Source organism: Bos indicus x Bos taurus, chromosome 25 (genome assembly GCF_003369695.1).
Source record: "Bos indicus x Bos taurus breed Angus x Brahman F1 hybrid chromosome 25, Bos_hybrid_MaternalHap_v2.0, whole genome shotgun sequence".
NCBI classification, from domain to species: Eukaryota; Metazoa; Chordata; class Mammalia; order Artiodactyla; family Bovidae; genus Bos; species Bos indicus x Bos taurus.
Genome location: NC_040100.1, coordinates 40,559,072 through 40,572,195, shown reverse-complemented (window position 1 = coordinate 40,572,195; position 13,124 = coordinate 40,559,072). Strand labels below are relative to the sequence as shown.

Here is a 13,124-nt window from a genome sequence, read left to right as displayed (position 1 = left end):
GCAAAGACGAAGCCGACTGTTAAGGGACCACAGGAGCCTCCATCTACCCCGTTATCCAAACCACAACTGCGCGTCCTCCCCCAGCTCGCTCCGCTGCCCCCGGGCGGGGATCGGAGCCGGTCTCTGCTCGGACTTCCGGCCAAGGGGCGGGGCTAGAGGCGGGGTCGTCATCGGGGAAGGCGGGGCCTGACGCTGGGCCCGGGATTGGGCAGCCCGGACGGAAGGGGCGGTCTTCTAGCCCGGAAGCGGCGGGGTCTCCCGGCGGCGGCAGGTCGCGAAGACTTAGACCGCTTGTATGCTGCCTGCGGAGTGCTCGCGCCGGTGGGTCCCGCGCCGCTGGAGTTGCGGGGGCGGAGGCCGCCGCGGCCCGAGGCCGGCCGGGCGCTGAACCTCCGGTGCTTCCTTCCCAGGCTGGTGGCCGAGCTGCGGGACGCCCTGGACTCCTGCGCCGAGCGACAACGGCAGCTGGAGCAGAGCCTGCGAGTCTCCCGGCGGCTGCTGCGGGTCTGGTACGCGACCCCGGGACCACCCGGCTAGGCAGCCTTCGGGCCGTCAGAACCCTGCTTGGAGCCCCGGGCCTGGAGGCTGGGCTCAGCGCTCACTTCCGAGTTGCGGGCTGCCAGTACCCCTCGCTTTTCCTGAGGGCCTGAGAACTGGGCGCCCGCTCCTAGGCCAGGCGATCATGGGGATTTGTTGGGCTCTGGCCTTGCCACGGCTGCCCTGTGTCCTTGCAGGGAACCAGCCGAGACCCCAGCTCCGGAGCCAACCCCAGGGTCAGAAATTAATAAAGAGGCTCCATCTTCAGGTAAACCTCAGCCCCCCACCTTCTGCAGGTGCCGTCTCCTGCTTGTCTTCTGGCTGGCAGTGATCGGGGGCCTCTACCTGATTCTCCGCTTTCACAGCATGCCCACCCAGCCCCCAAGACCTCAAGGAGCTGGAGCTTCTGACCCAGGCACTGGAGAAGGCAGTACGAGTGCGAAAAGGCCTCTCTAAGGCTGGAGAAGGAGTCAAGGCCCGCAGCCTGAAGTCTGGGTCTGCTTCCACTGCCACCAAAGCCTCTGCCCCACCCAGCACCTCACGCTGCACTGGCAGCCGTGCACCTGAGACAAAACCCCCCAGGGGTGTCCACCACCCCTGGGTGCCCGCAAAGGACCTCCCTGGGCGCAGGCTTCTGTTGGTGGGAGATGGCGCCCATATGGGGCAGGGGGCCGGAGCCAACAAGCCTGAAGCAGGCCTCAGGGACCAGCAGATTGTCCCCCAGGCTGCTTCTCAGGTTCCAGAAGCTTTTACGCTCAAGGATAAGGGGTGAGTTCCCCAGCAGACATTCCCTAGAGGAGCTACTGTCTGCCTGATCAGATCCTGGGCAGCTGTAGAAGGCTAGATTTGGGATGACAGGGAGGGCCCAGCACTGAGTGGGTATGGGCCTGGGGAGCCCCAGGATGTCACCCCATGAATCCCCAGCCCGGAAGTTGGTAGGTGGAACTGTTGGCGGTGACGGTGCCATGTTTGATGTACTGGGGCCTGTCCCTCTCTGCTCCCTGGCTGTTCCTGTGCCCTGTGCACTTATCTACCCAGCCCGGGGGCTCCAGATGCTCTGGAGATGGCCTGGGCTCTGCCCTCCTCTCTGCCAGGTGGACCCCAGCTGGGCTGGCTCCCGTGGTCACTCTGGAAGCCCTCTCTGAGGGCTGGGAGAGCCTCACCCCTCATTGGGCTCTGAGTGGGGAGCGGGGCCTGCAGCCTCCGGAGTGGGACAGAGCTGCCCTGAGCGCCAGCTTCCCAACAGGGCCTTACTGCGGCTGCCAGAGGCCTTCAGGAAGGCGGCTTCCCGGAATGCTAGGTGAGGCTGGTGGGGGTGTGGGACCCCGGGAGGGGAGGGGGAGCCAGGGGAGTGGCGGTGGGGGGCGTGGGGGTGCGGGGTGGGAGAGCAGGGAGGCGGAGGCTTGGCCCACGGGCCCCTCTGCTTCCTTTCCTGGGAGGTGACACTCTCACATCCAGAGAGTCTGCTGCCCTAGGACTGCTCTCACGGACCCAGCTCAGCCTCTCCACTGTGAGGCCTTGAGCAGGGCGCCAGGTGCCCCCAGGCCCCAGGCTGTGGAAGTGCCGTAGGGGTAAGCCAGGTGGTGCCAGGTGGTGTTTTCAGGTGTACCCGTTGTGCTGGGTATGGAACCAGCGCCCAGAGCTCTGGGTTCCAGTCAGTGCTGGCTTCTCTCCCCTTTTCCTTGGTCAGCTCTGTCCCCTTTCCATGAGCAGTGTCCCCTCAGTTCCCTGGGCCCCTCCCCTTGGTTTCGCCTACTTCCCAGGGCCCCAGCCCTCTGGCTGGCATCATCACATGTTGCTCTCTGGTTTGCGGGCTGCCCATGTGTGCATCCAGCCTGTGGGCCCAGCTCAGCTCGATGCAGACCAGGGATTCTGTGGATGCTGCTGCTGCCACCGCCAAAACCCAGTTCCTCCAGAAAATGCAGACAGCTGTATCCTTGCGGGGGTGGGATCCTCGCAGAGGTTCTGGCTCTGAACCTGGTTTAGAGTGTGAGGAGGAGCCACTCCAGGAAGGGCCAGAGCCACACTGGGACCCAGCCCTGGGGGAGAGCGGAGGGGCCCGGCCATGGGGGAGTTTCCCTGACCCACTTGCAGGCAGGCCTGCCCAGCTCCATGCTCAGCGCAGCAGAGGTGGGGCGCCTACAGAAGGCCTGCTCCATGCTGAGGCTTCGAATGAGGGAGGAGCTCACGGCAGGTTAGTGGCCCCGAGTCGGGTCTCCGGCGGGACAGGGAGGGCTTCAGGACCCTCATGAACCTGGCCTGTGACCACCTCTGGCTCTCGTGTAGACCCCAAGGACTGGACGCAGGAGTACCGCAGCCTGCTCACCCTGGAGGGGCTGCAGGCCCTGGCAGGGCAGTGTCTGCACAGGCTGCAAGAGCTGCAGGAGCTGCGCTCCGGTGAGGCCAGCCCGCACCACTCCCCCCACCCCAACCCGAGCCGAACTGTGTGCGTGTGTGCCTGTTAAGTTGGGACCTTATGGACTGACTGTAGCCCGCCAGGCTCCTCTGTCCATGGGGTTCTCCAGGCAGGAATACTGGAGTGGGATGGCATTTCCTTCTCCAGGGGTCTTCCCAACCCAGGGATCTTAACGAAGTCTCTGGTGTCTCCTGCATTGCAGGAGGGTTCTTTACCTCTGATCCACTGGGAAAACCTGGTCAGTGTCAAAGTCCTCTAGCGACAGGGCGGTGTGGGGACTTGAACAGCACCCCCAGGGGAGTGGAGACAGGCAGGCAGGCCCTTCCCATGTCCCCTTGGGGATCCTGAGTGTCCCGTAGTTATGCTGTGGAGCTGCCGGTGCAGCACCCCCGCTTCAGCCCCCTTGCCCACACACAGACCCCACCAGTCTAAGTAGCTTGCGCATTTATCCACTTAGTGGGAAAGTTTCTTGTGAGAATCAGAGATCCTGGCACATGCTTGGTGTTGCAAGAGAGTTGTTCGTGGACAGCAGGGCTTTACCCAGGAGGCAAGGGGGGACTTTGCACCCCTAGCGGGAGCCTGAAAAAGACAGCCCTGGCTGCTGCCCATGGGGTGGTGTCCCCTGTTCTTGCAGCGGTGGTGGAACAGCCGCAGGGGCCATGGCCTGAGGGGCCCCCCAGGGCCGCCTTGCCCTGTGGAGGAGGCGCAGACCCAGTGTGGAGCCCCCAGCTGCTTCTCTACTCCAGCACCCAGGAGCTGCAGACCCTGGCAGCCCTCAGGCTACGGGTGGCCATGCTGGACCAGCAGGTCCATCTGGAAAAGGTACTTCCAGACTCCGGGGCATGGGTCACTGCGTGTTCAGGAGCACTGGGCCATGGGGAGGACTTGGTTCAGCCTCCAAGATCCACCAGGGAAGGAGGTGGGGAGGGCACGTGTGAGCGTGCTGGAACTTTGAGAGGCGGAGTAGGGACGAGTGTGGCGCCTTGACTCCCGCCCTAGATTGGGTCCCCCCAAATGTTCCAGGCCCCCCTGAGCCTTTGGCCCTCACCAACCTCCAGGTCCTAATGGCTGAGCTGCTCCCCCTGCTGAGCGAGCAGGAGCCCCTGGGGCGCCCCTGGCTGGCGCTGTGCCGGGCTGCACACTGCCTGCTCTGCGAGGGGGGCCAGCGCTTCCTCACCGTCCTGCAAGATGAGCCTGCTGACCGACTGAGCCCTCCCTGAGGCCCGGCCCACCCCAACCCCCGAGCCCTGCAACAAGGCAGGCTGGCTCTGCCCCCAGCCCGACTGTTGTCAAGACACCCCCACTCAGTAATTAAACGAATTGGCATCAAGGGCATTTTCACTGGTGCAGTGAGTGGGGGGCCCAGAGGGGCCTGTGCCCCCTTGGGAAGCCAGGTTTCCACCCAGCGGGGACTGCCCCCGGCTCTTCCTGGGGAACTTAGGGCCTTCCTCACATTTGCTGGTCAGGGTTTGGCTTTACTTGGCCTTCCATAGGCTTGGGCGAACAGAGGCTGTGGGGACTTTGCTTAGCTATCTCTGTTTCTTCTTGCTGTACACTTATAAGCCACTTGTGTGACATTAAAACTGCTTTAGAAAGTATGTATTTTTAATCATACCAAGGTGGGACTTTGTGTTTTTTACTTACCAAGCACATATCAAGTATATTTACCAAGAATGGGCATACCCATTTTGTACTGAAGGAAGGGGGCCGGGCCCCTCGAGGTGGGCTGCCCCGGGGCCTCACTGCTTGCTCTAGCCCTTGTACACCTGAAACCTCTCGCCACAAGTGCCTGGATGCGTCCTGGGCTCACCCAAAGAGCAGAGAGCCAGTGTCCGCGCGGGCGGCCGCTGTCTGCCCACAGCCATCTCTCCTGGCACCCATGTCCACCCCCGCCCCCTCTGCTGTCGCTCTGGCTGCTGTGGGCGCCCCAGACTGAGTCCCCTTCAGGGAACAGGCCCGTCACCCTCCCCTGCTGAAGGAACCACCATTCCTTCCACTTCCACTTTCCACCTTCCACTTTGCTGGAAGGCAGGAAAGTGTAGAGGTCCAGGTCACCACCTCTGGGTTTCCATCGGGACTTGTTTGCTGCTGTGGGCCTTCAGCATGATCCTTGAAGACTCTGTGTCGTCCCCAGCGCGTTTCTGGGCAGTGGTTATCACCACTGGGGTGAAGATGAGTAGGATAGTGTTACAGGCTTCACAGCCCTGGGCCCTGAGGAGGGCTGCCAGGCGGTGGTGTCCCTGTCGTGAGCCTTTAGTGAGCACCTGTGTGAACCAAGCACAAGTCTCAGGGCTGGGCAGTGGCCCCCTGTGTGGACAGCGATGGGCGAGAATAGTAACACTGCTTCTGCCTCAGGAGGCCGGCAACTCCTGGAGAAGGTCAGGTCTCCTGCGAGCCTGCTGAAGCACTGCAGGTGTGGGGCGTGAACTGGGTGATGCTGAAGCAGCCTCCGGGTGGCCCCACCCTGCAGGAGACTATTTGTAAAGGGCCCCACTGTTCAACAGGCCAGAAACCTTGGACATGGAGTCCCAGGCCTTTGGAGCTGCTGGGGACCAGGTAACAGACCAAAGTAGGAAGGGAAAAATCGGAGGCCCTCACTGCACTGAGGGGCCTCTGGGGAGTGAAGCTTGAGGAGAAGGAGCAAGAGAGAGGGGTCTGGGGCACACCGGCCCCCAGAGCTTACTCCCAGGTGCTGGGATCTGGAGGAATCCTGTCTGCAGGGCGAGCTCCACCACCACCCGGTTCCGGGCTGCTCTAGAACCGTTTCCATAGCAGCTGGTCTCCACCGCAGTTATTTCATCCACTGCTTCGCTTGTTTACTGTGCACCTTACCTATTGGCAGAAGGCGCTCCCCCTCCGTCTGTAGCGGAGCCCAGATGGTTATTGACTCAGTGACCCACCTCTCCAGGGCCAGCCCTGCGGGCCGCTGTGGGCACCTGAGCCGTCACGGGGAGGGCGGTTCCAGCAGATAACAGGGGGAGTGGTCTTGATGGGTCCCAACACAAGGCCCCCCAGAGCCGGGAAGGCAGACCCGCTTCGGGTGAGCGCCCGCCCACCCCATTCCACAACCCCGCCTGGAGGCGGCAGCGAAGACCTCCTGGCCCTGGCGGCCCTGCTGGCGTCACCGCCTCGCCGGCCAATCCGCTCCGAGGTGGCGAGGCGAGTGGGGCTGCAGGGAGTGCCCACACCCACCCGGAGCGCAGCCCCCGCGTAGCAGGCATGAGCGCGGCCGAGCCCCCGCCCGCGGCCGAGGCCCTCGAGCCCCCCCGGGCTCTCCGCGCGCTGCTCTTGGCCACCGGCGGCGCAGGGGGCTCCTGGCCGCGCTGCGTTCTGCCGTTCGGCGCCGTGGCTCTGCTAGCCGGCGCCGCCGCCACGGCCATCACCTTCTCGCTGCGCGGACCTCGCCTGGACCTGGCCCAAGGTTCGGCGCTGGCGGCGCTCGGCGCGGGCCTCGGGCTCCTGGCCGCAGCCTTCCTGTGCTGGCGCGCGCGGCGGCGGCGGCAGAGGACCGGGCGCGGGGGGCGGCGGGAGCCGGGGGCGCCCTGAGCCTGCGCGCCAAGCCCCCTCCCCTGCGAGGTCACGGCCAGCCGGCGCCTCCTCCCTGCCGACCTCGCCTGGGCCCGGCTGCCGCAGTGCCGCGCGCGTCGCGGAAGCCTTCTCGCCAGACGCCTCCCCAAAGCGTTCCGTTCTGACCGCTCGGGATGCCCGAACTCCGGGGGCTTCGAGCCACTTCCCTTCCCTCCCCCGACTCGGCTCTGCCCCTCTGGCACCCGCCTCCGCCCAGCGCTGCTTTTCAGCGTCTCGCTTGGCGCGCAGAGCGGGCCTGGCTGAGCGCGGGGCTGCGGTCGCGGCAGCCCACGACGCGCAAGGCGGCGGCAGGCCGGGGACTCGGCGTGGCTACCCACCTCCGGGCGAGGCAGAGTGTGGTGTGTCCCCCTCCCCTGGCTGTCTTTCTTCCCCGCTGATCGGGGCAAAATAGGCGCTCAATAAATGTTTGCGCTATAAATGAACAAGTGGTGGCTTGCAAGCGTCTGGCGGGAGAGTAGATAGTGAGCTAAGCCGGGAATATTTGATCAGTTGGCCTTTTAAGGGAAAACCTCAGCCCCCTGAGATCTGCTGGGACCCCAGATGGGTACCCAAAGCCCACAGCTAGCGGCTGTCCCTCTGGGTGAGGGCAGGGGTGGGAGGGCTGCACCAGGCTTTGGGGCTGCAGGTGGGGGCAGGGCCAGCAGAGAGGTGCACAGCGTGAGAGGCCCCAGTCTGGGGCTGGGACAGATGGCTGAGTCCACAAGGAGCACTGATGCTGGCTGGGGGGCTGTCGGGAAGGCCCTCCCTAGCTCTCCTCACGCCATCTGCCAGCGCTGCCCCAGGGCCAGAAGAGAATGAATACCTCCTGGGAAGAGCCTGGGCTGCCCGCAGCCTCCTCCCTAGGGAGCTAATGTGCAGTGGCTCTCTGGGTGGAGGCCCTTCCTGCTGACCCCGTGAACACTCTTCAGGTCGAGCCCTGGGGACCTCCAGCCACACCAGAGGCCACCAGCTGTTCTGCCCACCCTCCCCCACCTCACCAGGAGGCTGTGCAGCACACAAAGCCTGCAGGGCTGGGTGAGGGGAGCTGCTCCCCACTTTCCTCCTTCCAGGCAGGAGTCCTGAAGTTCAGACAGCCAGGCTTTCCCTGGAGGTTTGTCTCAAGCCCCTGGGAACCACTGTCCTGGGCCTAGGCCTTTCTCCCCACCATGGCCAGCTCTGTGCTTGTAACAGTCCCAGTAGGATCTATCCCCAACCCAAACTCCCACCAGGGACCCCTCATCCCAGATGGGTTTGGGGTGATGATCAAAGAACCTTGAAGAGAATGGTTGGGAAGGCACTCCTTCTGCACCTGACCCATCCCAGAGCAGAACCGCGCGCCCTGCCAGCTCTCTCGTTTGTGCCTGGCTGTTTCTTGTAAGGGGCATGTTCTCTTTATTGGGAAGTTGAGGGACAGACCCCAGTGCCAGTCCCATTGCTCCCCACGCCTGCATTTGAGCTGCTCAGGCCTGGTAAAGGGCCCCACCAGAGAGTGTCAGTCACTGCAGGTGGCCCAGCCCCCTGTCTTCCTGATGCTCCTTCTCCATGGTGTGTCCTTCAGTATCCGCCTCTGTACGCAGGATTCTGCTTTCTCCATCCTCTTCTGTCCTTGCAGTGTCTCTGGCCCAGCTGAGGGTGGCAGCCCGCCTCAAAGACACAACCCGGTGGTGTTTCCACTGACAGCTGGCCTGGCCTGGGGTCAGCCTCCCATGTGGAACTTCAGGCCTCAGAGATGCTCCCCGGTGGATGTATTCTGGTGTTCCTGCCCGGTCCGCACGGGGCTGCCCCTTCCTGGGACGCTTTGCCCCCACTCAGGTCTGTTGAGTTCCTACACGACTCAGGAAATCCCAACAGCAAAGGGGGAATAATAGGCATCTGGCTGATGAGGAAATTGAGGCTTGGGCAGGTTGAGGACTCAAAACCACACAACTAGAAACTAGAGCAGCATGGATTCGAAATCAGACCTGGCCCCAATCCTGAATTCTTTCTGCTGGAGCAGACTGCTGCCTCAGGGACACCCCTACAACCACCAGCCCAGCCTGGCTCCCTTTGCCCCGAGTGTGCCCTGTAGGGACCCAGGAGAGCATCCGGGACCCAGTCTTCAGCTCCAGAGCCCGGCTGCCTCAGGGGCCTGAGGGAGGAGGCAGCCAGACCCCCGCCCAGCACGTGGCACAACCCCAGGAGCAGTCAGAGCCTGGCTGCGGGCCGGGGGCCGGCTGGGTGGTCCCCCACGGGCTGCGTGGCGGGGCCACCCGCTCCAGCCCCCTCCCGCCAACACATTCCTGGCTCCGCGGCCCCTCCCCCGGCTCCAGGGCCTCCCAGCCCCCTCCCCCGCTGGCCCGGCCGGCGTCTGAATCTGCTTCTGATTCCGGCTCTGCCGACGCGGCCCCCTCCTCTCCCCTCCCTCCTTCCCGGCCGAGCAGCCCCGCCCCCGGCTGGGCCCAGGCTGGAGCCCGCTGCGCCCCCCACCCCCTCCTGGCACAGCTCGCCCGCCCTCGCTGAAGCCGGGAGGAGGCGGCGGCCGGGGCGCCCCAGGCCCCGCCCGCCCTCGGCCCGTCCCGGGAGGCCGGGAGACCTGCTCGACCCGGCCCTCGGTGGGTGAGTGCGAGCGGCGGGCAGCGGGTGGGGCCTCTGCGGGCGGAGGCGCCGAGGGCGGGGGCGACGCCTGTCAACGCTCCAGGCCCCGCGGGAGGACGCCCGGGCGTCCCCGCTGCTCCGCTCGGCCCGGAGCGTGCCCGCGGCGGCGCCAACCTCTGGGCCCCGGTTGGGGCCGCCCCGGGGGCTCTGGTGGCCCGGCACCCCGGGCCAGCGGGCAGAGCCTCGGACCGGGCTCTCTCTCTCCCGAGGGCAGCGGCGTGGGGCCCCGGCCGGCCGGCTGACCCCCGGCGGCTCCGGCCATGCCCGGCTGGCCCTGGGGGCTGCTGCTGACCGCGGGCACGCTCTCGGCCGCGCTGAGCCCGGGGCCGCTGGCCCCTGCCGACCCCTGCCATGACGACGGGGGCGCGCCCCGCGGCTGCGTGCCGGGCCTGGTGAACGCAGCCTTGGGCCGCGAGGTGCTGGCCTCCAGCACGTGCGGGCGGCCGGCCACGCGGGCCTGCGACGCTTCGGACCCGCGGCGTGCACACCCCGCCGCCCTCCTGACCTCCGCAGGCGGCACCGCCAGCCCGGTATGCTGGCGCTCGGACTCGCTGACGCAGGTGCCCCACAACGTGACCCTCACAGTGCCCCTGGGCAAGGCTTTTGAGCTGGTGTTCGTGAGCCTGCGCTTCTGCTCGGCGCCCCCCACCTCCCTGGCCCTGCTTAAGTCGCAGGACCACGGCCGCAGCTGGACCCCACTCGGCTTCTTCTCCTCCCACTGTGGCCTGGACTACGGCCGCCTGCCTGCGCCTGCCGATGGCCCAGCTGGCCCGGGGCCCGAAGCCCTATGCTTCCCCGCGCCCCAGGCCCAGCCTGACGGTGGTGGCCTGCTGGCCTTCAGCGTGCAGGACGGCAGCCCGCCAGGCCTGGATCTGGACAGCAGCCCGGTGCTCCAAGACTGGGTGACCGCCACGGACATTCAAGTAGTGCTCACAAGGCCTGCCGTGCTGGGAGACACCAGGGGCGCCATGGCCACGGCCCCTTACTCTTACTCAGCCACTGAGCTTCAGGTGGGCGGGCGCTGCAAATGCAATGGGCACGCGTCCAGGTGCCTGCTGGACCCCCAGGGCCACCTGACCTGCGACTGCCGGCACGGCACCGAGGGTCCGGACTGCAGCCGCTGCAAGCCCTTCTACTGCGACAGGCCGTGGCAGCGGGCCACCGCCCGGGAAGCCCACGCCTGCCTTGGTGAGGCCTTGGAGGGTGGCCTGGGGATCTGAGACCGGGCCGGCCTGTCCCTGACCCACCCTTCCTCGCAGCTTGCTCCTGCAATGGCCATGCCCGCCGCTGCCGCTTCAACATGGAGCTATACCGACTGTCTGGCCGCCGCAGCGGCGGTGTCTGCCTCAACTGCCGGCACAATACCGCCGGCCGGCATTGCCACTACTGCCGGGAGGGCTTCTACCGAGACCCCGGCCGTGCCCTGAGTGACCGCCGCGCCTGCAGGGGTGAGCCTTCAGCCAGCCACCTGCACGCCTCACCCTCCCAGGTTTCCCCAACCCCAGATGGGCTTCTGACTGTCCCACTTCTGTCCTCAGCCTGTGACTGTCACCCTGTTGGTGCTGCTGGCAAAACCTGCAACCAGACCACCGGCCAGTGTCCCTGCAAGGATGGCGTCACTGGCCTCACCTGCAACCGCTGTGCCCCTGGCTTCCAGCAGAGCCGCTCTCCGGTGGCACCTTGCGTTAGTGAGTGACGGTGCCCTGCTTGGACCACCTTTGCAGAGGTCACCCCAGCTCCGAGCTGCTGCCTACCTGGGCCCCGCAGATCCCCGGCTCCCCTCAACTGTCTCCTGAGCCCTGCAGATCCCCCTGACCCCCTTAAAATGCAGCCCATCATCCTATCCTCCCCACAGAGACCCCTGTCCCTGGACCCACTGAGGAGAGCAGTCCTGTGGCGCCCCAGGGTGAGCAGAGATCCCAGAGGGGCATGTCCTTGGGGGGAGGGGGCGGTGGTTTCCCAGAGGGCCTGAGGAGAGGGTGGGAGGAGGGGGGAAGGAGATGGGGATCTGTGCCAACCTCCTCTTGCTCCCTCCTCCCAGACTGCGACTTGCACTGCAAACCCGCTCGTGGCAGCTACCGCATCAGCCTGAAGAAGTTCTGCAGGAAGGACTACGGTAGGCTGCGCTCTGGCCTCCCACCCTCAGGCTTCCTGCCCGACCCCCGCCCCTTCTCACCTTGCCCTCCCTACTCTCCCTCTGGAGGTCCTGACCCTCGCTGGACCCTAAGGCCATTCCCCCGGTCCCTCAGCTCCTCCGCGCTCGCCGGCCCCGCCCTGCCAGCCCCCGGGGCCTCTCGGTGCTCCCGCTGCGGCATGTCCTCTTTGTGTTCCTCCTCCGCGCCCCCCACCCGCACGCGCACCCACACCCGCACCCCGGCTGGCGCTCTGTGAGCCTCGGCTCCCGCCCCCTCCGGGCCCCGCCCCGCCTGACCCCGCCCCTCTCGCCTCCCCCCGCAGCGGTGCAGGTGGCGGTGGGCGCGCGCGGCGAGGCGCGTGGCTCCTGGACGCGCTTCCCGGTGGCCGTGCTCGCCGTGTTCCGGAGCGGCGAGGAGCGCGCCCGGCGCGGGAGCAGCGCGCTGTGGGTGCCGGCGCGGGACGCCGCCTGCGGGTGCCCCCGCCTACTGCCAGGCCGCCGCTACCTGCTGCTGGGGGGCGGGCCGGGGGCCGCGGTCGGGGGCCCCGGGGGCCGGGGGCCGGGGCTCAGCGCCGCCCGCGGGAGCCTCGTGTTGCCCTGGCGGGATGCGTGGACGAGACGCCTTCGGAGGCTGCAGCGGCGCGAGCGGCGGGGGCGCTGTGGGGCTGCCTGAGCCTGCGGGCCGGGCGGGGGCCGGGCGGGCGCTCCCCACTCATCAAGGCTCACCTTCGTCCAGTGCATCTGCCTGACGAGAAGTCTTTGATCGCGTCGCGCGCGCCGCCCCTCTGGGCCCCCGCCCCGCGCCTCCCCCGGTGCCTCGAGCGCCTGCCCAGGAAGGGTGAGCGACGCAGCGACACCCCCACCCCAACACGGAGGGATGTGGTAGCCCCAAAGAGCGGTTTCGAGCCCCCTTTGGGCAGTTGTCATCCAAAGGACCCATGCCCCCCCACCTTCGGGCTATCTACCTCCTCCAAGGGGGCACCACGATGCCCCCAGAGGGCTGTGAACACCCTGCAAACACCTCAGGGGCCTCGGTGACACACACCCCCAGCCCCGCGTGTCGTGGTCCCTCAGCGTTCCTGCGTTCCTGAGGTACTGACACCGCCCCCCAAAGTTATGAACCCCCTTCTGATGCCAGGACCCATAGAGCTCTGATAGCACCCCAAGGACCGCCGAGACGCCACCTCCTCGGACTCTGATTTCCGGGAGAGCGCCCGGACACCCCGAGAGGCGGTGCGGCCGCCAGAGATGCGCTGGGCGAGGCGGGCTGCCCGTCCTCGTCAGGACCGGAGGGGGGCGCCATGACTCCTCCCCCGGCGGCGGGGGCGGCGGCGGCCTCGGGCTCCCGTCACGCCTGCCGGCGGGGCGTCCGCGTCCCTGTCCGCGGTGACTGTGTTCGGCCTCTTTTCTGGCCCGTTGTGTCCGTGTCTCTTGTCTCCGTCCGGCTGTCTCTCTCGACCCGGGTCTCCGGGCTCCTCCCCTCAGGGCTCGCACGGAGGCTCCCCCCGGCAGCCCGGACGTCGTGCCCACAAACGGGCGTGCATTCCTAGGCCGGCCCGGCGAGACCTCTACCCCGGCGGGCATCACCGCCGCCCCGGACTCCCGATACCCGCTGCCTTGCCGGCGCCTGGGCCCGGCGGACACCCACCCACCCCCGCGCGCGCGCGCGCCCCCTCGCCTCGCGCCTGGCCGGGCGCTGAGCCGGCGCATGCTCCGGCCGCCCGGCCTCGGGGTGTCAGCGCGCATGCCCGGAGCTGAGTCCTCGGAGCCCCGCGGGCGCCGCGGGTGGGCAGCCGGCGCCGAGGCTCGGCAGGGGCGGGGCCGCGCGCGCGCGTG

General features: G+C 67.1%; 2 protein-coding genes across 3 annotated transcripts; both read left to right on the top strand.

The window, feature by feature from the left end:
• Window positions 1-216: 216 nt before the first annotated feature.
• Window positions 217-4,567, top strand: TEDC2 (tubulin epsilon and delta complex 2). Of its 2 annotated transcripts, none has more exons than XM_027527370.1 (10): window positions 217-321; window positions 411-509; window positions 735-805; window positions 903-1,305; window positions 1,784-1,837; window positions 2,372-2,468; window positions 2,632-2,731; window positions 2,824-2,934; window positions 3,588-3,775; window positions 4,012-4,567. In XM_027527370.1, exons 1-10 carry the CDS (start codon window positions 296-298, stop codon window positions 4,171-4,173), a joined length of 1,311 nt encoding a protein of 436 aa, XP_027383171.1. In that variant the 5' UTR covers window positions 217-295; the 3' UTR covers window positions 4,174-4,567. The 2 variants fall into 2 exon arrangements, with proteins under 2 accessions (XP_027383171.1, XP_027383172.1); XM_027527371.1 differs by having other exon boundaries at window positions 3,977-4,105.
• Window positions 4,568-9,299: 4,732 nt separating this feature from the next.
• NTN3 (netrin 3) lies at window positions 9,300-12,936 on the top strand. Its single transcript, XM_027527353.1, has 6 exons — window positions 9,300-10,342; window positions 10,414-10,602; window positions 10,693-10,842; window positions 11,010-11,060; window positions 11,196-11,270; window positions 11,612-12,936. Exons 1-6 carry the CDS (start codon window positions 9,415-9,417, stop codon window positions 11,959-11,961), a joined length of 1,743 nt encoding a protein of 580 aa, XP_027383154.1. The 5' UTR covers window positions 9,300-9,414; the 3' UTR covers window positions 11,962-12,936.
• The last annotated feature ends 188 nt before the right edge of the window (window positions 12,937-13,124 follow it).